The sequence below is a fragment of the Neofelis nebulosa genome, chromosome 12, assembly GCF_028018385.1.
Source record: "Neofelis nebulosa isolate mNeoNeb1 chromosome 12, mNeoNeb1.pri, whole genome shotgun sequence".
Classification (NCBI taxonomy): Eukaryota; Metazoa; Chordata; class Mammalia; order Carnivora; family Felidae; genus Neofelis; species Neofelis nebulosa.
The window spans coordinates 12,619,969-12,646,635 of NC_080793.1; the positions used below are offsets into that span (position 1 = coordinate 12,619,969).

The 26,667-nt window shown below is 39.5% G+C and overlaps 3 protein-coding genes across 8 annotated transcripts in view; 2 read left to right on the plus strand and 1 right to left on the minus strand.

Annotated features, from left to right (window-relative positions):
• Positions 1 to 5,617, minus strand: part of RABGAP1 (RAB GTPase activating protein 1) — a 181,158-nt gene extending 175,541 nt beyond the window's left edge. Inside the window, exon 1 of one of the 2 annotated variants that reach the window (XR_009251422.1) lies at positions 5,402 to 5,617. The gene's annotated coding sequence lies outside the window, so the exon portion shown is untranslated. The remainder of the gene's footprint in view (positions 1 to 5,401) is intronic. The other variant, XM_058694213.1, reaches the window with a different exon arrangement.
• A 155-nt stretch (positions 5,618 to 5,772) lies between these two features.
• Positions 5,773 to 23,475, plus strand: ZBTB6 (zinc finger and BTB domain containing 6). Of its 3 annotated transcripts, XM_058694223.1 has the most exons (3): positions 5,773 to 5,881; positions 20,366 to 20,538; positions 21,703 to 23,475. In XM_058694223.1, exon 3 carries the CDS (start codon positions 21,712 to 21,714, stop codon positions 22,981 to 22,983), a length of 1,272 nt encoding a protein of 423 aa, XP_058550206.1. In that variant the 5' UTR covers positions 5,773 to 5,881; positions 20,366 to 20,538; positions 21,703 to 21,711; the 3' UTR covers positions 22,984 to 23,475. The 3 variants fall into 3 exon arrangements, with proteins under 3 accessions (XP_058550206.1, XP_058550207.1, XP_058550205.1); XM_058694224.1 differs by lacking the exon at positions 20,366 to 20,538 and having other exon boundaries at positions 5,790 to 5,881; XM_058694222.1 differs by lacking the exons at positions 5,773 to 5,881; positions 20,366 to 20,538 and adding an exon at positions 20,559 to 21,062.
• Positions 5,778 to 19,446, plus strand: ZBTB26 (zinc finger and BTB domain containing 26). 3 transcript variants are annotated; one of them, XM_058694219.1, is made up of 2 exons: positions 5,778 to 5,877; positions 15,095 to 19,446. In XM_058694219.1, exon 2 carries the CDS (start codon positions 15,105 to 15,107, stop codon positions 16,428 to 16,430), a length of 1,326 nt encoding a protein of 441 aa, XP_058550202.1. In that variant the 5' UTR covers positions 5,778 to 5,877; positions 15,095 to 15,104; the 3' UTR covers positions 16,431 to 19,446. The 3 variants fall into 3 exon arrangements, with proteins under 3 accessions (XP_058550202.1, XP_058550204.1, XP_058550203.1); XM_058694221.1 differs by having other exon boundaries at positions 5,790 to 5,881; XM_058694220.1 differs by having other exon boundaries at positions 5,831 to 5,915.
• Positions 23,476 to 26,667: the final 3,192 nt, after the last annotated feature.

Sequence of the window (26,667 nt, forward strand, 5' to 3'; positions counted from 1 at the left end):
CTCTCAAAAATAAACTTCAAAAAAAAAAAGAAAAAGAAATTAAAATAATCTCTGATTTTAAAAAAGCTAAGGGAGTTTACCAGTAAACCTGCCCATCAAGAAGCATTAACAGCAATCCTTTAGGTTGAAATGAGGTAATACTTCAGGCTGAAATGAAAGGATGATCAAGAGTAATTTGAAGCTATATGAAAAAATAAAGATCTCTAGTAAAGATAAGTGCGTGAGGGATTATAAAACTAAGTATTGTTGTAATTACAATTTGTAACTCCACCTTTTCATTTTCTATAGGATTTAAAAAACAATGTATTAAAATATTAACCTATGTTATTGGGCACACAGTATATAAAGATATATTCTGTAACATCAATAATAGAAAGAGAGGGCAGAGTTATATTGGAGAGGTTTTGTGTGCTATTGAAGTTGGTATCAATTCAATTAGATTGTTATAACTGCTGTTAAATGTAATTCCTATGACAACCACAAAGAAAACATCTATAGCATATACACAAAAGGAAAGAGATGAATTAAAACTTTTAACTGCAAAAACTCAAATAAATACAGGAAAAAGGCAGTAATAAAAGAAGGGCACAAAGGCCTATAGAAAACAAATAGCCAAATGGCAGAAATAAATCCGTCCTTAGCAGTAATTACTGTAAATGTAAATGATGTAGGGCACCTCGGTGGTAGCTCAGTTGGTTAAGCATCTGACTCTTGCTTTCAACTCAGGTCATAATCTCATAGTTAGTGAGACAGAGCCTTGTGTTGGGCTCCGTGCTGTAAGTTCAGAGCCTGCTTGGGATTCTCCCTTTCCCTCTCTCATGCTCTCTCTTCTCTTTCAAAATGAATAAATAAGTAAACTTAAAAAAATGTAAATGGTATAAACTCCTCAAAGAGTTGAACAGAATGGATTTTAAAAACAGATACAACCACCTGTAGCCTAGAAAAGACTCACTTTAGTTCCAAAGATATAAACAGGTTAAAAGTGAAAGAATTATTAAAAAGATATTCCAGGGGTGCCTGGCTGGCTTAGTCAGTAGAACATGTGACTTTTGATCATGAGTTTGAGTCTCACATTGGGCCTAGAGCTTACTTAAAAAAAAAAAAAAAAAAAAAAAATTTCCATGCAAATAGTAACCAAAAGAGAGCTGGGGTGGTTATACTAACATCATACAAACCAGACTGTAAATCCAAAAAAAGGTTACAAGAGACAAAGAAGGATTTTATTTATTTATTTATTTAATCATTTAGAGTGCATGTGCCTGAGCTCAAGTGGGGGAGGGGCACAGAGTGGAGACAGGATCCCAAGTGGGCTGTGTACTGACAGCAGCAAACAAGCAATGTAAGTCTTGAACTCATGAACCACGAGATCATGACCTGAGCCAAAGGGAACACTCAACCAACGAAGCCACTCAGGTGCCCCAGAGCATTATTTATTAATATAAGTTTCAATAAAGCAAGATTATCTAAAAATTATAAACATCAACATACCTAGTAAGAGATCCTCAAAATATATGAGGCAAAAATGACCAGAATTAAAAGGGAGAATAAACAATTCTACAATAATAGTTGGAAACTTTGGGGCGCCTCGGTGGCTCAGTCAATTAAGCATCCAACTTCAGCTCAGGTCACGATCTCGCAGTTTGTGGGCTGAAGCCCCACATCAGGCTCTGGAGCCTGCTTCAGAATCTGTGTCTCCCTCTCTCGCTGCCCCTGCCCTGCTCATGCTTTGTGTCTCTCTCTCTCTCTCTCTCTCTCTCAAAAATAAATAAACATAAAAAAAAATTTAGGGGCACCTGGGTGGCTCAGTCGGTTAAGCGTCCAACTTCAGCTCGGGTCATGATCTCACAGCTGGTGGGTTCCAGCCCAGCATTGGGCTCTGTGCTGACAGCTCAGAGCCTGGAGCCTGCTTCAGATTCTGTGTCTCCTCTCTCTCTCTCTTCCCCTCCCCCCCCCCACCACGCTCTGTCTCTCCCTCTCTCTCTCTCTCAAAAATAATAAACATTAAAGAAAAATTTTTTTAATTAAAAAAAATAGTTGGAAACTTCAATACCCTACTTTCAATAATGAACAGGACAACCAGATAGAAGATAAGTTAGGAAACAGAGCACCTGAACATCATGATAAACCAACTAAACCTAACAGATATATATAGAACACTCCACCCAACAACAGCAGAATACACATTCTTTTAATGTAGCATGGGACATTCTCCTGGACAGGCCATATAATTAGGCCACAAAACAAATCTCAATAGATTTTAACAGATAGGTACCACACAAAGTATCTTCTCCAACCATTATGGGATGAAGTTAGAAATCAATAACAGAAGGAAAACTGGAAAATTCACAAATGTGTAACTTAAACAACACGCTCTTAAACAACCAATGGATCAAAGAAGAAATCAAAAGGGAAATTAGAATATACGTTAGAAATGAATGAAAATGATGATACATTTCAAAACAGGATGCAATGAAAGCAGTAATCAGAGGGAAATTTATAGTTGAAAACGGTTACATTAAAAAAGATCTCAAAATAATACCCTAAGTTTATACTTTACAAAATGAGAAAAACTAGAAACTATTTTTTTAACGTTTATTTATATATTTTGAGAGAAAGGGCAAGAGAGTGTGCGTGTGAACAGAAGGGCAGACAGAAAGGGAGAAAGAGAATCCCAAGCAGGCTCCACTCTCAGTGTGAAACCCAACACCGGGGTCAATCTCATGACCCCACGATCACGACCTGAGCCGATACCAAGAGTTGGTTGCTCAACCGACTGAGCCACCCAGGCACTCCAAGAAAAACTAGATACTAAACCCAAAACTAGCAAAAGGAAGGAAATAAAACAGATCAGAGTGGAGATAGAGACTAGAAAAAGAAAAATCAATGAAACCAAAAGTTGTTTCTTTGAAAAGAAAAAAATCAACAAATCTTTAGCTAGACTGACAAAAAAGAACATGCAAATAACTAAAATCAGAAATGAAAGTGAGGATATTACTTATGACATTTCAGAAATAAAAAGGATTATAAAAGAATGCTATGAACAATTGTATGCCAAAAAACCTAGAAAATAGGCAAGTTCCTTGAAACACATAAATTATCTAAACTGATTCAAGAAGAAATAGAAAACTCAACACAATTATAACAGATTGAATGAGTAATCAAAAACCTCGGAACAAAGAACAGTCCTGTACCATATGACTTCACCAGTGAAATGTACCAAACATTTAATGAGTAACACCAATCCTCCTCAAATTCTTACCAAAAAAATTAAAGCAGAAATATTTCCTAACTCATTCTACGAGACCTTCATTAACCTGATACCAAAGCCAGATAAATGCATCATAAGTAAGTTAGAGACTGATATCTCCCATGAATATAGATGCTAAAATCCTCAATAACATGTAAGACAATCAAATCCAACAACATATTAAAAGGATTACTCACCATGTCCAAGTGGGATTTATTCCAGGAATGCAGAGTGGTTTGACATAAAATCAATCAATGTAATATATCACATTAATAAAACAAAGGGAAAAAAACACATGATCATCTTAGTGGATGAAGAAAAGACATTTGACAGAATACAATGCTTTTCATAGTAAGATCTCTCAGAAAAGTAGAGAAAATTTCTCTACATGATAAAGGTATTTGTGGAAAAAACCCACATTTAACTTCATACTCAATAATTTAACTACCCCTGTAAGATGAGGAGCAAGTCAAAGATGCCTCCTTTTGCTGCAGCTATTCAACACTGTACAAATTCCAGCCAGAACTATTATAACTATTCTCTTTCTTTCTCAAGAAAGAGAAATAAAAGGCAAATGGAGAGAAAGAGGTAAAACTATCTCTATTGAAAGACAACATGATTATAGAGAGAGGAAATCTAGAAGAACCCACAAGAAAGCTACCAAAGCAAAAACAAATTCAGCAATCTTGCTGGATATAACAATAACACACAAAAACAGTTGTTTCAGGGTGTCTGGGTGGCTCAGTCAGTTAAGTGTCCTACTCTTGTTTTCTGGTCAGGTCGTGATCTCACCGTTTGTGACATGGAGTCCGATGCTGGGCTCTGTACTGACAGCTCAGAGCCTGTTTGGGAATCTCCCTCTGCTTGCCTCTCTCTCTCTCTCTCTCTCTCAAAATAAATAAACTAAAAAAAAAATCAGTTATTACTACCTACCAGCTATGAACAATATGAAAACGAAGTTAAGAAGGCAATTCCATTTACAGTATTATCAAGAAGAATTAAGTACCCTTTAAGCTTGAAAACATTGCTGTGAAATTAATGAATACCTAAGTACCTCGAAAGACATTCTGTATTCATAGGTATGAAGACGTTAAAATGGCAATGTCACCCAAAGTGATCTACAGATCCAATACAATCAAAATTACAACATCCTTTTTCTCAGAAATGTAAAAGGTCATCCTTAAATTTACATGGGAGTTTCAATGGGTCAAAACAATCATGAAAAAGCATAAAGTTTGGGGACTCACTTTCTTGCTTCAAAAGTGGCAGGACAGAGAGCCAGAAATAAACCCTCACATACATAGTCAACGGTGCCAAGACCATTGAAATGGTAAAGGAAAGTCTTTTCAAGAACTGGTGCTGGAAAAATGTTATCCACATACAAAAGAATGAAGTTGGGTACAGCTGTGGTGACTGTTACATAACATTGTGAATGTACTCAATACCACCAAACTTTACACTTACAAAATTATAAACTGCTTAAAATTATAAATACTATGTTTTAGGACAACTGGCTGGCTCAGTCAGTTAAGCGTCTGACTCCAGATTTTGGCTCAGGTCACGAACTCACCGTTTGTGAGTTCAAGCTCCACATCGGGCCTGCTTGGGAATCTCTCTCTCTCTCTGTCTCTGTCTCTGTCTGTCTCTGTCTCTCTCCCCCTCCCTCCCAAAAATAAATAAGTAAACATTTAAAAACAAATAAGTATATGTTTTATCACAATAATCTCCCCCACCCTCCTCGTACCAAAAAAAAAAAAAAAAAAAAAAAAAAAAAAAGAGCCTAGTGAGCAATTGGATTGGAAAGGAAAAAGAACAGAACTCTAGAACGATACTAAAGTTTTCTGGTCTGCAAGCTGCGTGGATGATGCCGTTTACCAACATAAGGACTACAGGCGCTAAGAAGCAGGTCAGCATACGAACTTGAGATAATTAAAAGACACATTAAGATTGGGACAACCACTTGGAGATGTCTTCTGGGCAAGTTGGCCCTGGGGCTTAAGAGATCAGTCTAGACCTCGATGTAGGCAACGGAAGGCTAGAGAATGAAAGAAACCTCTGGGAATCACCAACATCCAAAAGCAAGGGGAGTACACCACCTTTTACTTTCACGGCCCCAGCGCGGCGAGTCCACATCCCTAGTCGGGAGGGCCTTACCAAGGCTTAAGTGCGGAGGCGCCCTTCAAGCCTCTGCGGGCAGCAGGTGGAGGAGCCGCTGCAAAGGGGCGAAGCACCCAGGGGTTGAGACCCGGACGCGAAAACGCAGCCAGCCACCGTGTCGTGGGTGAGACCCTCGTAGCAGAACTCTTCCGGTCCTCCGCACCCGGTCCTCCGCACCCGGTCCTCCGCACCCGGTCCTCCGCACCCGGTCCTCCGCACCCGGTCCTCCGCACCCGGTCCTCCGCACCCGGTCCTCCACGCGCTAAGTCCCTCTCCCGGGCCAGTGGCCCTCCGAGCCTTCCGATTGGTGGAGAGGACCATGGGACCTGGAAGTTGTTTTGTCCGGCGAGGGCTGCCCTTCCGGTTCCGTTGGGTCCCCCTTTGGCTCGGGTTCCCTGCCCCTCCCCCTTCCCGGAGCCCCGAGGGGCCGGAGCTCCTGGCGGTGCCGGATCCTGACGGTGGCCTTCTCCTGGGTCTGTAAGTGCGGAGGCGGCTGGAGCGCCGGTCAGGGGTACGGGGTCTCTCAAGAGGGAGCCCCCTTGGGGCCCTAGATTGGCTGGGACCTGCTCTGGGATGGGGTCGAGGAGCTGGCCTAGGCCCGGGGAAACTTAAGGAACCCTTGACCCGGCCCATGCTGTGCCCCGCCCCTTTCCCTTCCCCGCGCCTGGAGTGGGGAGCCTAACTATGCCCTAGGGACCTCTTCCTGGGACCCCAGCCCAGGGCCCAGCAGTTGGCTTGGACGCCTGACTCTGGCATCTTGTAAGAAGTGCCAGAGCTGAGGCGCTGGCAAGGCCGCAGTGCCAGCCCGCTAGACTCACTATGCGTGCTGACCTAGGTTACACTTTTGCCGGGGTTTCCCCCAAATCGGCCACTGGCCACAGCACCTTTTCTATTACTGACTCTATGCCAGGCACGGGGGCTTCGTAAGATACCCTTCCAGTTTTCCAGGGTCAAGTTTGGGAGCCAGATATAAACAAATAATTACTCTTGCGATATATATATCAGTCGTATATGTGTGAACTGCTTAAGGGGCAGTTGCTAGGAAAGCTGAAGAATGAAATTGACGTCTAAATGGGGAGGATAAAGTGGAGAAGAGCTTTTCAGGCAGAAGGAACAGTTTGCAAGGCTGTGAAGGAATGACTGAGGGTAAATTGTGTGTGAAGAGGAGGAAATAGGGGGCTCTTGTGCATAGGATGAGATAAGAGGCTGGGCAAGTAGGCTGAGGTCCAGATAGTGAAAGGTTTAACCCTAAAAGAGATGGGTAGTTTTTAAGGAGGTTTAAGCAGGAGACTTATACAGTCAGATTTTCTTTGTAGAAAGCCACGTTGTTCTAGAAGTCAGTCTATAGAAAAGGAACGTATAAGCTGATTATGGATTCTTCAGCTAATGTCTGGGTATTCTTATTGGAAATTCTTTTGAAGCAGTAATGGGATAAGCCTAGTGAAAGCTAATGAAGTCCTGAAATGGAGTTATGACAGTATAACTGGAAAGAAGGGAAGTATGCTGGAGTGAATGATGTGAAGACTCCGTAATAAATTGGATGTTGAGGGGTAAAGAGATAGCAAAGCTGATTCCTAGGTTTTAGGCCTTTGGTATTTGGAGAATGTTGATGCCGTTATCAGCAACAAAACCATAATCAGTGTAGAGTGCAAATTTATTTTTTGGATATATTGAATTAAAGGTATAATAGAATAGCCACATAAAACTCTCCAGTAAAGAGCTGGAGATGAAAATCCGCAGCTCAACACCAGTGTTGTAGCTAGAGGTAAAAGTTTGAGTTATTGGTATCAAAGTAGAAGCTGTGGTAATATTTGGCATCAGGAAGTAAGTAGTGAGAAAGATGGGAATATTTGGGGAGAATGGGTGCATTTATGAAGCAGAAAGAGGAATTGGTGGGACAGCAAAAACAGAGGTAGGGGATAATGTATAAAAGTGCAGGGTCCAAGAAGATCCAGAATCAAGAGAAGAAAATTTTGAGGAAGGTGCACGGGACAATGCATGCAGAGCATTTGGGGAATGAGGAAAGAAAAAAAAAAGATTGCATTTCTTTAGTTAGAGATCATTAGTGGGGCGCCTGACTGGCTCTGTCCATAGAGCATTTGGCTGTTGATCTTGGGGTCAAGAGTTCGAGCCCCAGGTTGGGCATAGAGATTACTTAAAAAAAGAGAGAGATTGTTAGAGACCTTTTAAAAAACAATTTTAGTAGAGTGATGAGGTGGTGATATATGAAATAATGAGGACCTCAGCTGGTTTGGTGTTAAATGAGAATGAGAAAAGACCACATGTGAAGGATTTCACAAAGAAAGTTGACAGGCTTTATTTGTTTATTCACCTAACGAATGCTTATCAAGCACATTCCAGACACTGTTCTAAGCTCTTTAAAACATTAACCTAGGGGCGCCTGGGTGGCGCAGTCGGTTAAGCGTCCGACTTCAGCCAGGTCACGATCTCGCGGTCCGTGAGTTCGAGCCCCGCGTCAGGCTCTGGGCAGATGGCTCGGAGCCTGGAGCCTGTTTCCGATTCTGTGTCTCCCTCTCTCTCTGCCCCTCCCCCGTTCATGCTCTGTCTCTCTCTGTCCCAAAAAAAAAAAAAAAAAAAAAAAAAAAGTTGAAAAAAAACATTAACCTAATTTTTAATTTACCACAACAACCCTATGAAGTAATATTACTATTTGACAGTTGGGAAAACTGAAGCACAGAAGTGCTTAATTAACTTGCCCAGGATCACACAACTAGTAAAGTGGTTGAAGAGGGTTTTGATCCTAGGAAATATGGCTTCAGAAACCATAGTTTAATCCACTGCACTAAGCAGTGACTGAATATGGGCTGACAGGAATGGGAAAAATTTAGGCAAAGATAGATTCATTGATAAAAAAATTGAGAGGCTTGGAAGGAGATCCGAATTGAGCAGGTAAGTAATGGGCTTATGTTTGTATTATATATTTGATTTTTATTTCTCTTTTTCTGTCTTAGATCCTATTCAAGTCAGTGCCATTTTAGGTCAGTGTCTTTCACAATTAAGTCAACTTATGCCATACTTTCATTGATCACTTACTATGTATAATTGGGTCTCCTCTTCAGCTTCGCACCCATGTCTAGCGAGGTAATGGATCTTCCCCATTATGTCATGTAGGATTCTCTGGCTAAACATTTTAAGACCAGACCCATTTTCATCCCCTCTAATATTCCCTAGCTTATTGAGTGGCAATCTGCCAAATTAATCCAGTCATTCAAGTCTAATGTCTTGGAGTCATCTTAAACTATCCTTTCTTGAACCCCACCTTGGTCAGCAGTCCATCAGTTCTTTGAAATATCTCTCAAATCTGTTTCCTCTCTGTATCCATATGATTGTTGTCAATGTTCAGGCCCTCATTATTTCTATCTCGATCTATTAGAGTAATAGCATACCACCTCCTTCATGTCCACTGTTATGTTATTTTTGATTTGCTGGGTTTTAGACAGTGCAGGAGTTTAGGCATCATACATTTCATATGATAGAATAGTGGCCTAGGGCAGGTACTTTTGAGTAGCTTGAGGTAAAGTTAAGTTTGGTTAAGGGTGGTCATGAGGATGGGGATTTTGAGATTTTTTTTTTAGAGAATGTAAGGGCGCCTGGGTGGCTCAGTGAGTTAAGCATGTGACTCTTGATTTCGGCTCAGGTTATGATCTCACAAATCGTGAGTTCAAGCCCTGCGTCTGGCTCCACGCTGACAGTGCAGAGCCTGTTTGGGATTCTCTCTTTCTCTCTCTCCGCCCCTCTCCTGCTAGCACACATATGCACCCTCTATCGTTCTCAAAATAAAGTTAAATTTTTTTTTTCCAAGGAAGATGTATTTCTGTGTATATTACTTAAAATTAAAAGTAAAAACAAAATAAAAGATTGAGAATTTGGGAGAATGTAGTGCCATAAAAGTTACCCATAAGAAGAAAAAGATTGAGGCTTACAGAGATAAAGGCTGTAATATAATGTAACCTTTTTGAAAATGAAGTATGGTGTTAATGAGAGACAAAGAAAAATTTCCACGTAGTTATGAGTGCTAAGTTGAAAGATAAGGGTACTTTCATGAGGTAGATGAGAAAAGAGACTGACCTACAGCTTGGGAGTTTATTATATGGAATAGAAAAGTTTTCCTTGTAAGTCGTTATTAGAGGCATTTGAAATAAGAAACTTGGTTGGAGTGCTTGGGTGGCTCAGTCGGTTGAACCTCTGACTTTGACTCGGGTCATGAGTTTGAGCCCTTCATCAGGCTTGCTGCTGTCAGCACAGAGACCCTTTCAGATATTCTGTCCACTTCTCTTTCTGCCCCTTCCCCGCTCATGCTCGCTCTCTCTCTCAGTCAAAAAGAAATAAATATTTTTTTAAAAATGAAATAAGAAACTTGGATATTTTCTCATTGCCTGTAGCACAGCAGTAAACATTGTCCAACTTAGAATATCCATTGATCCTTTTTGGTTACTCCTGTTTGAACAGGAATTTTCAGATCAGTTGGCATATTTGTTATGGAGATAATTATGAAAGAATTGTATAAATATAACAAAGAGAAAGTAATCTTTTAAAAAAATGTTTATTTTGAGACAGCGTGCGTGTGCATGCAAGCGGGGGAAGGGGCAGAGAGGGAGAGAGAGACTGAGAATCCCAAGCAGGTCCCACACTGTCAGTGCATGGCCTGATGTGGGCCTTGAACCCATGAACTGTAGGATCATGACCTGAAATGAAATCAAGAGTTGGATGCTTAACCAACTGAGCCACGCAGGCGCCCCAGAAAAAGTGATCTTAAGTGAGAATACTCCTGTTACATTGATGTGTGAGAAATAGGTCATTCAGAGCTTGCTAATAGAAACTGGGCAGTATGCAGATATAATTGCAATCACCTAGGCAATGGATGATAAGGGCCTGAACTGTGGCAATGCTGGAATAAAGAGAGAGAATTTGGAAGTCATTCTGTGAAAAGAATCAACAATGTGGTAACCAAGTCCCTCTTCTACCTGATAAGTTCTTTACTTTTAGTTACTAGAAGCTCTACTATAATCTAGAATTATGTGAGTGATTTTTATGAAATTTAGGAAAAACTACTATGCTTAGAAGTTAACTACAGTCCCTTTTATTTGCAAATGACATTCAGACTTAGTATACAAATATAAATACACAAAAGATGGGAAAATAACATAACATAGGTGACAAACGAAGATAAAAAACAAGGCTGAGGGAATAAAATGCAATCAAGAATACGACTCGTACCCAAATGGTTTCCTATTAAAGTTCTCTAGAGTTGACACAAATTTGGCTTTACATTGTACTCTTTTGTTTTTTAACATAAACCTTTTATTGAAGCATAACTGAATACACAAAAGTATGAAAATCATAACTGCACAGCTGAATGGATATGAGGAGGGAAGTCTGAGCAGTTACACAGTTAACATTATTCATAAAACTTCAGCTAGTCTTGTTTCATACGTGGATTTTGGCATCACGTAGCTTGGGCCCAATTTCCAGCTCTAACACTTAATACTTTCCACCTCTCATAAGTTGAACAAGTTTCTTATATCCTCCAAGACTTCATATGCAAAATGGAGATGATAATAATACCTACCTCTTAGAGATTTTGAGGATTAGGTGGGTCAATTTAGGTAAAGCACTTAGCACTATACCTGGGACGTAGCAAGGATTCAATAAAGATTAGCTACTATTTCTCATGTTGTTAAGCCAGTTTATAAGAAACGGAGTTATTCCTTTCTATTTTGACATTTTTCAAAAGTAAAAAAAATATATATGTATATACACATATGAATATACACATACATATATATGTATGTGTATATTCATATGTGTATATATATTTAAAATTTAGTTTTACATTGTCAAAACCATTTTGGAAACAAACCCAAGAAAAAGTTTCCCCAGGACACTCAAAAGCGGAAAAGATGATAATGAAGAGCATCTCTACCATAGTACAATAATGATTTCATAGGGAACATTAAAAAGTTAATTATTGTGCTGGTCTTGTTGAATGAGCTGTATAAAAAGTAGCAGTTGTGGGACACCTGGGTGGCTCAGTCCAGTGGCGGGCATGGGACTTCGGCTCAGGTCATGATCTTGTGGTTTGTGAGTTCGATCCCCACGTCGGGCTCTGTGCTGGCAGCTCAGAGCCTGGAGCCTGCTTCAGATTCTGTGTCTCCCTCTCTGCCCCTCCCCTATTCTCTCTCTCTCTCTCTCTCTCTCTCTCTCTCTCTCTCTCAAAAATAAATAAGCATTTAAGAAAAATTTTTTTAATAAAAATATTAAAAAAACAAGTAACAGTTGGTCCTTGCCCTCAAATAACTAAAATTGTATTGAAAAGAGAAACTAGTAACAGCAATTGATTAAGGGATAAACTACGTGGCCCAGAAATAAGAGTGTATCAAAGACAGCCAATAGAGTGCACTGACACATGTTAGGGAAAACTTAAAGTAAACAGGACAATTTTCCTCACATTCTGAGACTAGAGCAGAGCAATCAAAGCCAGCACTTTCTTTGGGTAACTGTTGGGCTGCTCTCGCTGTTAAGTTTCTTGAGGCTGATTGATAGGAAGTACTCCAGCTCCTCATCTTTGGAGTTTCAAGGAACAGTTATTTCTGAGGATAGTTGTCTCAAACACTGTGTGTATTGTCATCCTATAGATGGAAGCAATTAATGATCATTTTTGGGTATGTGTAGAAAAATACTGACCTGAGGGTGACTAAGGACAAGCTAAACTCTAAGAAAGAATGCCCCTTTTGTTTGGCCACTTGAAACAACAGTCATTTTTATAACTTCTGGTTATAAATTGGGGCATTCACTGTTTCCAGAATGACTGAATTAGGATACTGTGATTGCTAAAACTAACCAGTGATAATACAGTTTTGCTGCTTTCTTTTTTGATATGTTTCTTGTATCTCCTAGATTTTTTCCTTTTTGATATTCACCATCTTTTCTCTGATGCTGCATTTGCTTCTCTGCCTCCTTCCTCTCTCATTTTTATTGTAATTATTCATACCTGTACATTCAGAATGCCATACAAAGGAAAAGTTTTCATTTATGTCTGTATATGTTTGTTAATATACTTGTGCCATACCAGTTCCCCCTCCTATATTTCACCTCTTTCAGTGACGGTTTCATTCAGTTGAACTCTTAAGTTTGAAACCTTTATACATCCCTTTTTTTTTTCATTCTCTGGATCTAGTCATTTACCAAGTTCCTCAAAATATCTTTTACTATTTTTCTTTACCCCTTATTCCCACTTTCATTCCTTTCTAGGCTTTCGTGGCCTCAGAGCCGTAATGCTTTCACAGACTCTGAGCTGATCTTCCTAACAGCAATTCTTCCTTCTTTCTGCTGTCAGATCCTGTAGGTTCAACAAATACCAACTGAGCACCTACTATATGTTTAGTACAATATTTAGGTGATGGGAATACACACCAGTTTGAACAGAAGAGGTTCTGGCCAGTAATGTGGCTACAATAAGTAGAATTTAAAGCAAAAGGAAAAAGTGTTTTGCCCTAGAAGATGCAGGTTCCCAGCATCAGCCTCATTGAGTGGGGTGGAGATGTTTCCCTCTAATGTCATGAAGCTTGCAGTTGGAGGGGAAGGAACGGGTACTGTATTTAATAAAGTATTTTGAGTGTTAACGTTGGAAGTGCTATGCGATAGGTCCAGTAAAGACAACTGTTTTAGTGTAAGAGGTTAGGTATGGCCCTCAAGAACTAAAATAAAGGAGTCATAGTGTGCCTGGCTGGCTGTCTCAATTGGTAGAGTGTCTGACTCTCGCTCTCAGGGTCATGAGTTTGAGCCCCATGTTGGGTGTAGAGATTACAAGGAAGGAAGGAAGGGAAGAAGGAAGGAAGGAAGAAGAGTCCGAATTAGAGTAGTGCTGTAGACTAAAGAGAGAACTGCAACTGTGCTAAGAGCTGCAGTCAATAGAGTGCTGTCATGCACTATGAGTTTGTAGGCAGTATGAATAAGATCTGGACTCTACTTCAGGAGCTGATGTTCTATGAGCCGTGCTTAGTCACTGTTGTAGAAGATAAGATTGTAAAGATTGGGCTTCAGGATCCAGATGTGGCCAAGCACAGCTGGTTGTCTCATGTGATTCTCCACTACAGAGTTGATGAATGCACAAAATTCAAGGTAAATTTATTGATGCACTGAGATTATTTCTCAAGAGCAGAGCTGATATACCTGATGTCACAGAAGACTGCTGCATAAACAGGCTGCCAGTTTACTTTTTTTTATAATGACTGCGGGACTGGAATTATCCTGTTGGCATCGCTAATTCATTCTTCCCTGTAGAGAGACACATGGGAAGCCAAATTACCAGAAAATCATTTAGGGAGTATGGAATCAAAACATAGGGACTTTCTCCAAGGGAATTGCTACGTAAAGGCAGAGAGTTTGGCAAAGACACCTTCTCCATGGTTGAATGCATTACACCAATGTTGACCTTAATTATTATGAGGTTTACTTCATCAGTTTATACTCAAAGGTTAGTCTTCATCCAGGAGACAATGGGAAGTCACAGAAGGATTTTAGGCGGGGGTTAGATATAATCAGAGCTAACATTTTTGAAAGCTGACATGTGGTATAGAAGCTGGATTAGAAGGTACAGAAGCTGGAGCCCAAGGAACATTTATGATCCTATTCTAATAGTCCAGTTGATGAGTAATGATAGATAAAGAGGGATAAAGAAGGAACAAAATCTCTAAGCTATTCATTTGATCGACTTTATTCCTACTCAGATTCCCACCAAGTGCCTCATCTGGTTTCTCTATATCAAATATTTTATTTACTTTCTATATCAAGAAATGTTTGAGAGTTATATTTGTCCAAAATGCACAGGATAAAGACCTGTGCCTTTGATACTGTGTAAACATTGTCCCTTTAAGTTTGTGACTTTCAGTTTATTGCAGAAATGCCTGTATGAATAAATTCACATCAGTTTAAATAGAAGAGGATTTACCAAGGAATGGGGCAAGCAATGTCACTGCAGTTCTTTAAAATAGAAAGCAAAGAGGGGCGCCTGGGTGGTTCAGTTGGTTAAGCATCTGACTCTTGATTTTGGCTCAGGTCATAATCTCATGGTTTGTGAATTCAAGCCTCACGTTGGACTCTGTGCTGGCAACACAGAGCCTGCTTGGGATTCTCTCTCTTCCTCTTTGTCTGCTCCTCCCCTACTTGTGCTCTCACCATCTCTCTCTCAAAATAAATAAATAGAACTTAAAAAAAAAAAAGACATTATTTTAAAAAATAGAAAGCAAAGGAAAACATTTTGTCTTTGAAGAAGCAGGATTTCACAGTATCATGCAAAAGAAAATAGTTACTTTGTTATTACTTGCTGGGATGTTTTCAGTTTGTTTTTAAAACCTGATAAAATTCTGATTTGAGAAGCAAGAAAATGCTCTTGGAGTAACTCAAACACTGTTCTTGTATTAAGTATCTTAAAAAGTTGAATGGATGCCAAGCTATGTACACTAATACAAGTCCACTCCTTAGTTGGTAAGGACTAATTTTTAACAGCCTTTGAAAGCTGTTACAATAGCTTCCTCTTTCAAGGAAAACATCATTTGGATACATACAAAGAGATATGACAACACAAATTTGGTTTTGGAAGGAAAAATCCAGGTTTCTTAATTGTTTGAATTTTCTTAAATTCATCCTTTTTACATTTCTGTTCTTTAGGTCTGCCAAAATGTCTGAAAGATCAGATCTCCTTCACTTCAAGTTTGAAAATTATGGAGATTCAATGTTACAAAAAATGAACAAATTAAGAGAAGAGAATAAATTTTGTGATGTTACAGTTCTCATAGATGATATTGAGGTACAGGGGCATAAAATTGTGTTTGCTGCAGGTTCCCCCTTCTTAAGAGACCAGTTTTTACTGAATGATTCCAGAGAGGTGAAAATCTCCATATTGCAGAGTTCCGAAGTGGGGAGACAATTGCTCTTATCCTGTTATAGTGGTGTGCTGGAATTCCCTGAAATGGAACTGGTCAATTACTTGACTGCTGCAAGTTTTCTTCAGATGAGCCACATTGTAGAACGGTGCACACAGGCCTTGTGGAAGTTTATAAAGCCAAAACAACCAATGGATAGTAAAGAGGGATGTGAACCACAGAGTGCTTCTCCCCAGTCAAAAGAACAGCAGGGAGATGCCAGAGGCTCCCCAAAACAGGATTCACCTTGTATTCATCCATCTGAAGACAGTATGGATATGGAGGACAGTGATATTCAGATTGTTAAGGTAGAATCTATTGGGGATGTATCTGAGGTTAGAAGTAAAAAAGATCAGAACCAGTTTATTTCTTCTGAACCCACTGCTTTACATTCATCAGAGCCCCAGCATTCCCTGATAAATTCAACTGTGGAAAACAGAGTAAGTGAAATAGAACAAAACCATCTCCACAATTATGCCCTCTCTTACGCAGGCAGTGATAATATCATCATGGCCTCAAAAGATGTCTTTGGGCCTAATATTCGAGGTGTAGACAAAGGCCTACAGTGGCATCACCAGTGCCCAAAGTGTACCAGGGTGTTTCGTCACCTGGAGAACTACGCCAACCATTTAAAAATGCACAAACTCTTTATGTGTCTACTCTGCGGCAAGACTTTTACTCAGAAAGGCAACCTTCATCGACACATGCGTGTGCATGCCGGCATTAAACCTTTCCAGTGTAAGATCTGTGGGAAAACCTTTTCTCAGAAGTGTTCCTTACAGGATCATCTTAACCTTCACAGTGGAGATAAGCCCCATAAGTGTAACTATTGTGACATGGTTTTTGCACATAAGCCAGTTTTGAGGAAACATCTTAAACAGCTGCATGGCAAAAACAGTTTTGATAATGCCAATGAAAGAAATGTGCAAGACCTCACAGTGGATTTTGATTCTTTTGCATGTACAACAGTCTCAGACTCTAAAGGGTGTCAGCCACAGCCTGATGCAACACAGGTCCTGGATGCAGGTAAACTGGCCCAAGCTGTCTTGAACTTAAGAAACGATAGTACTTGTGTGAATTGAGTAGGGGCTTTATGCTCACAACTTAGAACTGACTGAAAACATGGCAATAGTCTTGAATCTTTTTAGGAGTGATTTTGCTAGTTTGACTTCTCCAAAGCCTCTGTGCAGGTTGTAGGGGTGAGTCAAAGCACTAACAGACCAGGCAACTTACCACTTGGAGTGGTCTTGCCTTCCTTTTGCCCTCTCCCATTTCGTGTTTTGAATTATTTATCCTGCGATGTCTGTTTTACTTTTCCAAGGAGTATTCCGTTTGTCTACCTAACATTGACCTTTGTTTTAGACCGACACTATTTTAGGCTTTTCACTGGGCACATCCTGAGGGTACCAGTGAGTTAATAACATCACCTATGGTCCACTAATAGATGCTGTGCTAAGAGAAGTGAATAGTATTTTTCTTTGGCAGAAAACAGGCTGAGACATAAGAGGATATTGCTCTTGGCCTGAATATGTGATAAAACTTCTGGCTGCCTATTGTTAATTGCCTATTGATAATGAATCTGCCTCCTACCATTTGTACTTGTCTTGGAGCTGGCTATGAAGTATTTTGGGTCGTTCTGTACTCTTTTCAACAGTATTATAGCCCAACTTCATGTCACTGTGTTGTTCACATAGACCAGAGTACAATGTTTTCGGCAACACCTACAGACAAATAGTTAGCATGAGAAGCATAATTAACAAAGGATAGAAGTACAATTTACAATAGCACTTACATGGGAGGTCTTCCCGAAAAGAAGCCAAATGCTTATAATTAATGTGTATCGTACTTGTTGATGCTTTTCAAATCAGGATTGCCCCAGGCACACTGCAAATGTGCTAAAGTATAATGGTCTCTCTCAAAAGAGGCTATTTGGGAGTCAGTCTCTGGATTGTTTTAGAGGTTAGCCTTCCGAAAGGTGAGTTTGGCCTTCAGAGTTTTGTCTGTTGTACTGTAATAATCTCTGTATCTTCATTTCTTCATGTACACTAGTTTCTAAGATGGATGAAAAAAGTGGATCACAGAAGGAGCAATTGGGTTTTTTGCATTCAGATAGTCCTAAAACGGTACATAGTCCCACCTTGCCATGTTTGATAGATCACTAATGCAGAATTGATCTTCCAATATGGAAAGACACAATTGTTTTTCCGAAAGCACATGTTATAGTTCAGAAAGAAAATTTTGAGTCTTAGTAGTTTTTGACTCATGAATTAGATTTAGGTAATAGGAGTCTTAGGGTCCCTTAGAGAATCTTTAAGCGGTCATATACTCCACCTCTTTTATTTAAGCTGGGGTATCCAAAGCCCAAAGAGGTGGCCTGGCCAAGGTTGGCCAAAGTAGAGAAGTGACTAAAAATATGAGCTAATCTCTCCTTATTTCTCCCTATCTCTTAGCTTAAAAAGATTTAGTACATGATCAAAGGTATTATTATCAGCAAAAAGCTCCTAGTTTGTGCTTCACTTTTTGGAATCCCTGTTGGCTTTTTGAGACAGCCCAGGTTTTACAAACAAAACATCACAGGAAGGATGTATTTTTGTTAATTATTTTTTTTTGTTAGAATGAATATTACATTCTTCTGCTCAAGCAAGTGATTGATTTGCTAGGTGGTGGTCAGGGAGAAAAAAGACAAGTAAGAATAATGTGAGAAGGAAACAAATGTGAATCTGATTTTGTCTGGAAGCAGTGTTTATTTAGTTTCCATTGGGCTTTTGTTTTTACTTTTGAGCTATGAGAATGCATGTACAGATAAACCAAAACTTGAGTTTAACTTGAATAGTCACAGGGAATTCTGCAAGCTGTTATAATTTGATGCATTTACATGTGAATCTGATTTGAGGTATAATTTCTACCTTTTGTTAAAATCCTTAAAATGAGAATAAAATTGAGTGATAAGACTAATAGGTATCTTATGCCCAAAGTCACTCATTTTATGGTTTAATGATGCTACCTAGCATTCTGATTTTTATATGATCCAGCCAAAGAGTACCAGTTCTATGCAACAGTGAGACATTAATGTTAACCAGTGTTTCTCTGAACATCATTTCATCATAGGGAAATAGGAAGTTGGAGTGCTTCCTTCACTTACATTCATGTCCTGTTTTTGTTACTGGTTTGAAGACTAAAAGACATGAGTTCAATATGATTGGTCTCTTTGGTTGGAGACTATTTCTGGGTTCATTGAGTCATTTGAGAAACATTTATTGGGTACCTTTGTTGCCAGGCACTATGCTAGATACTGAGGATATTGAAGGTAAGATTGCTAAGGTCCCTGCCCTCACAGAGCTTATGGTCTCATGTGGTCTCATATGGTCTCATGTGGTCTTAGAGAAGGTGATTTTATACTGGGAATAATAAAGAAAATGCCTTGCTTTCTTTGATCACTTAAAATCAGCATCTTGATGGGGTTTTTTAATCAGTAAAACTGGTTCTCACCTTTTGCAACTGCAAACCACTGAAGTGATTTACAGTCTCCTCCATTTCTTGGCTGGAGAGGTGTTTTGTTTCTGTGAGACATTTTCTTAATTTTGGTGGGACTTGACTTTTCTCCTTCTTTATACATGTTTCTTAGATTGTATTTCAAAGTGGTCAAGTTACTGATATCAAATACATTTTATAAGGGAAGATGACTTTCAAAACTAGTCATATTCTTATAGAGAAGAAAGGTTTTCTAAAACCTTAGTCATTCTGCATTTGTATTTTATGGATCCCCAAGATAACTAAAAAGGACTCTCTTTACCATAACTTGGTTTTTAAAAAATTACCGTGTCACCATTATTTATTTATTTAATTTTAAAGACAAACTCCAAACTGAAGTGGCTCTGAAGTAAATCAGATGTGGTTTTGTTTTAGTTTCTTTATTAGAAGATCTATAAATGGTGACCAGAGTCACCACTTCTAAAAGATTGTCCTAAACAAACAAACCAGAATATTTTATTTCAGCTGGTGAATAGCTGTTCTAAGTCTGTTGTATGTTAGACATACTATGAACTACCTCTTCACTTATTATGGGGAAGTTTCCTTAATAAAAGTGTGACAATTGAATCTGTGGTGTCAGTGGTTTCTTTTTTCTCTCCCTCCTGCCTTCCTTTTCAATTGCCTGAATTTGAAAAAGAAATGCTTTCTTCACTCCTATTGTTTATTAATCAAGCACGCTGAGCTTGGCCTCGGAAGCAAATCTGGTTAACCAGAAATTTTAGTTGGGTCGGTTACTTCCAGGAGAACCTGTTGACTGAAGGGTAGAGCTGCTGCTTTTCAGAATTGGTTCAGACATAACTTCATTTGGCAAATACCTGATGCCTACTCAGTGCCAGATTTCGGGAATGCGGAGATCATAAATCACTGTCCTAAATACCTCCGATCAGATGGGTCACAGATTTCATTACAGGTATGATAATTGCAATAATGAAGGCAGCCAAAGGGTTTACAGGCTCCCAACGGGGAGCCAGGTAATTCAAGGGCAGTTCAGGATGGCTTCAGGGATGACGTGATTTATGAACAGGATTTTGAAGGATGATAGGGAGGAGGATGGATAGGGCACATGGGAGGAAGCAGCCCCAAGAGTTAAGATACAAGGCCTGGAGGTTCGACCAGAACTGGTGGGTGGGGAACGGGGACACGCGAAGGATTGGTAAAGTGAGACCCAGAGGTGGGAGTCAGATCCTGATAGTCATTAGCTGGGCAATCTCGAATGTTGATCCCCATGGCAGTCTCCTCTCCTCTGCCACCTTTGAAATTGTAGAAGGCCGAGTGAGGAAAACCCGGCCCGGCCCGTAACAGCCCAGGAGGGCCTCCCAGCGGTTCCGGCGCAGGGTATTCCGAATAGGTGCGCTGTACCCCAGTTCACAACCCGTCTGCGATTCGGACGTTGGGGAGAACTCACGAAGGGGAACGGCTCGCGTGCCGAAACTGGGGCAGGAGAGATGGGATTTGCCGGAATTCGGGTGCCTCTCTGTCATTCCAGGAGCGGGGGGAGTGAGGAAGGGAGACTGTCTCAGGATGTCCTTCCGGGACGCCAGCCCACCCCAGTGAGGAGCGGAGCTAGTTGACACCGGATGTGTTTCCTCCCAGGCTAAGTCCACCTTCCGGCCTAGGCCGCCGCTGCTGCGGAAAGCTGCTTTCTGGCTCTCTGAGTCGGTGAGTTAGCGCGATCGGGCCGGGCCGGTGGGGAAGCCTGAAGAGGGCGAGGTGGAGGAGGAAGGCCCCTAAGCGCGGGCGGGGAGGTTGGACTGGTGCTACAACCCTTTGGGCGACAGGGCCTACGGTCTTGGCGGGCTTAGCTCGGGAAGAACCCGTGTGTGGCGAGCTGCAGGATCTTCCAGGCCAGCTGGGGTCCGGGTCGGTTCAACAGATGTTCCCTGAGCAGCGCCTGTTCTGTGCCGGCCCCTGCGTTCGCTGCGGGAACTGAGATGAACCAGGCACCTTTTCGTGGTGCTTTTCGGAGGAACTGACTGTTGGGGAGACCGAAGGAGGAGTCAACAGCGGTCTTAAGTGATTTGGGGGCTTAAAGGAGCCACATCACTAGCTGAAAAGAGGACCTGGAAGCGCAAACATAACATGTGCAAAAGTGTATTCGGGTCTTCTTGTCTGGGCAGTGGTGAAAATCTCAATATGGAAGGAGCTCAGATGAAAAATCGAGAAAAGATAACGCCTTAAAGATGGTTAGGACCAAATCGTGAATGATCTTTTATCTGCTAAAAAGAGTAGGCTGTTCTGGAGGTAGAGGAGAACAATGGAGAATTTAAAGTAGAAGAGAGTAAAAAAAAAAAAAAAAAAAAAAAAAAAAAATTTAAAAGATGTTAGTTCTGGTGGCACTGAGGAGGCTGGGAATATGGGAGAGTGTGGTATCAAGGAGACCTGTTGAAAGACCTTGCAGTGGTCCCCCGGGGAACAGAATGAGGACCTGCAGTACTGACGGGGAATAGGAAGCTTGGAGATTACATTAAGGTTTCTAATGTGGGAGACTATGTTAAGTCCTCTCACTCGTAGGTATTAACAGTGTCCTGGACCACAATATAGATAAAATTTAGCCAAGAAGAAAAACAGAAACTGTTAAGTACAACTCCGTATAATAAGTACTGAAACAAAAATATGAAAAGTGTGTTAAGAGATCATAGAGAAATGCGTTCCAATTTTCTGGGTTGTGAGACCGTGGCATAGGGTTTCGCTCTTCGTACTCAGATTAGAATTTGAGTCTTCTTTTACCCAATTCAGGTTTGGGATTTGTGTTTGTTTTTACCATCACAGTGTAGGAAAGCATTTCCTATCTTTACATCAATGTTTGTGTTTTATTTTGCTTAGATTGTGACCATGGCTGCTGAATCCGATGTCCTGCATTTCCAGTTTGAACAGCAAGGAGATGTAGTCTTGCAGAAAATGAATCTCTTGAGACAGCAGAATTTATTTTGTGATGTGTCAATTTATATTAATGACACCGAGTTCCAGGGGCACAAGGTGATTTTAGCTGCTTGCTCCACTTTCATGAGAGATCAGTTTTTACTTACGCAGTCAAAACATGTCAGAATCACCATCTTGCAGAGTGCAGAAGTTGGCAGAAAACTGTTGCTGTCTTGCTATACAGGAGCACTTGAAGTTAAAAGGAAAGAGCTTTTGAAATATTTGACTGCTGCTAGTTACCTGCAGATGGTTCACATTGTGGAAAAGTGCACAGAAGCTTTGTCAAAGTATCTGGAAATTGATCTTTCTATGAAAAATAACAATCAGCATACTGACCTGTGTCAGTCCTCTGATCCAGATGTTAAAAATGAAGAAGAAAATTCAGATAAAGACTGTGAGATAATTGAAATTTCAGAAGACAGTCCCATAAACGTAGATTTTCATGTAAAAGAAGAAGAAAGCAATGTTTTACAGTCTACAGCAGAGTTGACATCAGAGAGGAAGGAAATGAAGTCACCAGAGCTGTCTTCAGTAGATATTGGTTTTAAAGATAATGAAATTTGTATCCTCCATGTGGAATCTATCAGTACTGCCGGTGTAGAAAATGAGCAGTTTTCACAGCCTTGTACCTCTTCAAAAGCAACCATGTATTTCTCTGAAACACAGCATTCACTGATCAATTCTACAGTTGAGAGCAGAGTGGCAGAAGTTCCTGGGAATCAAGATCAGAGCTTATTCTGTGAGAATACTGAAGGAAGTCATGGTACAGTGAATGAGATTCAGAACCTGGAGGATGCTTATTCACTGAGGCACCAGTGCCCCAGGTGTCCCCGAGGATTTCTTCACGTTGAAAACTATCTGCGCCACCTTAAGATGCATAAACTGTTCTTGTGCTTACAGTGCGGGAAAACATTTACACAGAAGAAAAATCTCAACCGGCACATTCGAGGGCACATGGGCATACGGCCCTTTCAGTGCACTGTGTGCTTGAAGACCTTTACTGCCAAAAGCACACTTCAGGACCACTTGAACATACACAGTGGAGATCGCCCATACAAATGCCACTGTTGTGACATGGATTTCAAACACAAATCTGCCCTCAAAAAGCACTTAACCTCTGTCCATGGCAGAAGTAGTAGTGAAAAACTACCCAGGCATGATCTCAAAAGGCAAAATCTACTATAATTAGAACCACACCTTGCTATGTAAGCCTTGTATCGTTCTGTTAGGCAAGTTTTTCTCTAGAAATGCAGCAGTATAGTTATACTGCATTCCCCTCCTCCCCCATCTTTGGGTCTTAATTTTGGTCTGCCTACACGTGTTATTCTTTCTGAACTTCTACTAACAGTTCCAAAGTGTGGGAGACATGATAAAGCTAATGGGATGCTGTCTTATCTCATGTATTATATGTAAGTCCCAGTGGTATAACTAGAGAAATAATGTTCCTGTCTTAAATATTCTTGATTCCAGTGACAGAGGATCCAGCAGTATTTCTAGGTTCTGATTTTGAGTCTCTAGATAAATGATACAAATGTAAAATCCCAACCATATAATAATTTTTAGGAATTAGGATAACAGGAAGAGAAAATAACTTAAAAAAAACCGCTATGATCCATTATTAGTTCTTTGTAGAACTAGTGAAATATATATATATATATATATGTATATGTGTGTATATATATATATATATATACACACATATGTATATACATATATACATATATATGTGTGTGTGTATATATATATATATATATATATATATATATATATATATATATATACAAACTACTGTTGGATTCTTTAAGTACCAAGGTACTTGTTTTAAACTGTAAGGGAACACACTTCAAATTCACTTGGGAGTAGCGGAATTTCCTTGTACGTGGGCTAATCTTAAAATGATGTTTCCATGACTTGTTAGTATACATAATTTAGAAGTGATTAATTGGGCCCAGGTTTCTCAATTTTATTTAACAGAGTTGTATTTAATAATTTTATGACCAGTGAAATTATACCATTGGCATGAAACTCTGAAAAGTTTCTTTTAGAAATTCCAATTTTGGGGCACCTGGGTGGCTTAGTCAGTTAAACATCTGACTTCAACCCAGGCCATGATCTCATAGTTTGTGAGTTCAAGCCCCACTTTGGGCTCTATGCTGACAGCTTGGGGCCTGGCCCCTGCTTCAGATTCTGTGTCTCCCTCTCTCTGTTCCTCCCCCAGCTGTGCTCGGTCTCTCTCTAAAAAATAAACATTAAAGAAAAAAATCCCAACTTACCAAAGATATTCATTCTATTCTTTCTTTCCTTTTTAAAATTTATTTTATTTTCTAGTTAACATGTAGTAAAACTGACCTTTGTTTTTGGTCTACATGTCCATGAATTTTAATTCATGTAAATTTGTGCAACCACCACTGCAATCAGGTTACAGAACATTCCATCATCCCTAAAAACTCCCTTATGATGCCCCTTTGTAGTCAACTCCTCCACCTGTCTCTAAATCCTGGCAATAGTTCTCCATTGTGTAATTTTGCTTTTTGTGGATTGTCAGAATGGAATCTTCTGGTGTTCCCTTGTGAGATGATTTTTTCACCAAACAGAATGACTTTGAGAGTCATCCACTTTGTGTGTATTTTAATAATTTATTCCGTTTTTATTTTTTTTTTGAAAATTTATTTTTCATGTTTATTTATTTTGAGAGAGAGAACATGAGCAGGGGAGGGGCAGAGAGAGAGAGAGAAAGAGAGAGGGTCCCAAGAAGTCTCCTCACTGTCTGTGCAGAGCCTGACACGGGGCTCAATCCCACAAACTGTGAGATCATGACCTGAGCCGAAATCAAGAGCCGGGCAGTCAACCAACTGAGCCACCCAGGCACCCTTCCCTTTTTCACTTTAAGTTGGCCATATATATTATGTTGTCACTAGATGAATAGTTTAAATATGGCTAGCTATTAGTGTTCTCTTAATTATTAATAACTTCATTTATATTAATGCATTTTTCATTTACCACAAGTTGACAAAAATCCTAACCATCCCTAGAGTTTCTGTATTTCCAGAAATGAGCCAAAAGCAAAACCATGACTGTATGATTATTTTAGTGAAAGTAATATTTTTTATTGTGTTATGAGCCATTGCTCTCTACTCTCCCTGTGTACAAATAACGCGAGACTTTTAATTGTCATAACAAAGATTAAAATCTATTGCAGGGAAAATCATACTCTCTAAAATGCAGGAACTACTTTTAGTAAAGAAGCCTGACTGGATACATCTTACTTTCAAAATGTTCTATTCCTCCTGTATTCACCTCAACTTTATGTAGAATTTCTGCTATCTCTAGGTTCTGTTGAAGCCCTTCCACATTTGAAAATGTAATATACTTTGTACCATTTATAAGAATTTTGTGATTGATCACATGTTGATTGTTACAAATGTTAAATATCCTTTTTTGTGATATTTTTGGGAAAAATATATTCTCCATAGAATTTAACTCTGGGAGAGACTTTAAAGAGTCCAGCTCTCATCTTTGATAAGAAAACCAACTTCATATCCCTTCCCCCATGTCCTTCTTAGTGACATTGGACAGGTGACTTCTCTATCAGTTTTTCTTAAACTTATATATAAAACAATAAATTTGAACTTGGTAATTTCTAAAATCATTTCCAGGTCTAAAGTTCTCATGATTTTATATTTAAATCTTCCTGAGTTCCTAAGAACAGAGAAGAGGGGAAAGCAAGAGAGGAGAGTTTTGTGTCTTTATGAATGTTGCTATTTGAGTACTACTTTGGAGACAGAATTTTTCTAAACTAAGTAGTGTTTTTCTTCCACTGGAGAACATGATAGTACAACATTTAATTTTCTTTCCCATTTGACCTATAATTGACCATTTGTAGGTATGAAAACATTTTTCTTTCAGAAATAGTTTGTGATTGAAGTACTTTTCTTATGTTGCTTCCTAGGATGAAATTTTGTGGGGGAGGGATGGAGATGGGAGGGAAGGGTAAAAGAATAGTAATAAACTGTTTTTTTAGGAATTGGTATCTACTATCTTTGCTGTTTGAAAAAAAATTATGGTTGAACTATGTTTAAGTTTTATGTGTGCCTTGTAAGATTCTTGTGACATTTTTGGTAAGCACTTTGAGATATTTGCTTGGGGGGAAGGGTGGTTTTGTGAAAGTGATGGTTGTTATTTATTTTTATTTATTCCTGTCCAGTAGCACACAGTGATCTCAGAACATTCCTAGAGAGTGTCTGTTTGCATGATGTATATAAATTCCAGGAAAATAGAATCTTTTGAAAAATGCAGGTATGGCAAAGTAAAGTGTTGAATTTATTCATTTAAAACATTCACTTTTAGTTGTTTGTGTTTCTGATATGATGGGGAAAGATGCAACATGTTTGAGTTCAGCCTCTTCATTTACTGCATTAATGTATAAAGGATCTTGGAAAGGTAGGTTGTTACTTTGGTATAAGAGAAAATCCTTGCTGTTTTTCCTTGGATGTAACTATTCTATATGTTTACATAAGAAAAAATAAACTGGAGATAGGAATGGAGAACTTTGTGTTTTGTCTACATCTGTGAATTTTATGGAATGAAACTATTTCTTCTGGCTGTTCATTCGCTCAACAAATATTTATGGAATCCTTACAGTAGTACTAGAAGTTAGATATACAGACAAAAATCCCTGGTCTCATGAAGCTTGTATTTTAGTGGAGGGAGAAAGACAGTAAACAAGTAAAATCAATGTATATCAGATTTTGAAAACAGACTTGGAGGAAATAAAGCAGGGATAGGGAGTGCCAGGGAACAGAAATTGGGATTGTAATATTAAATGTAATGGTTAGGTCACCTGTGAAAATATTAGCAGAGGGTCATATG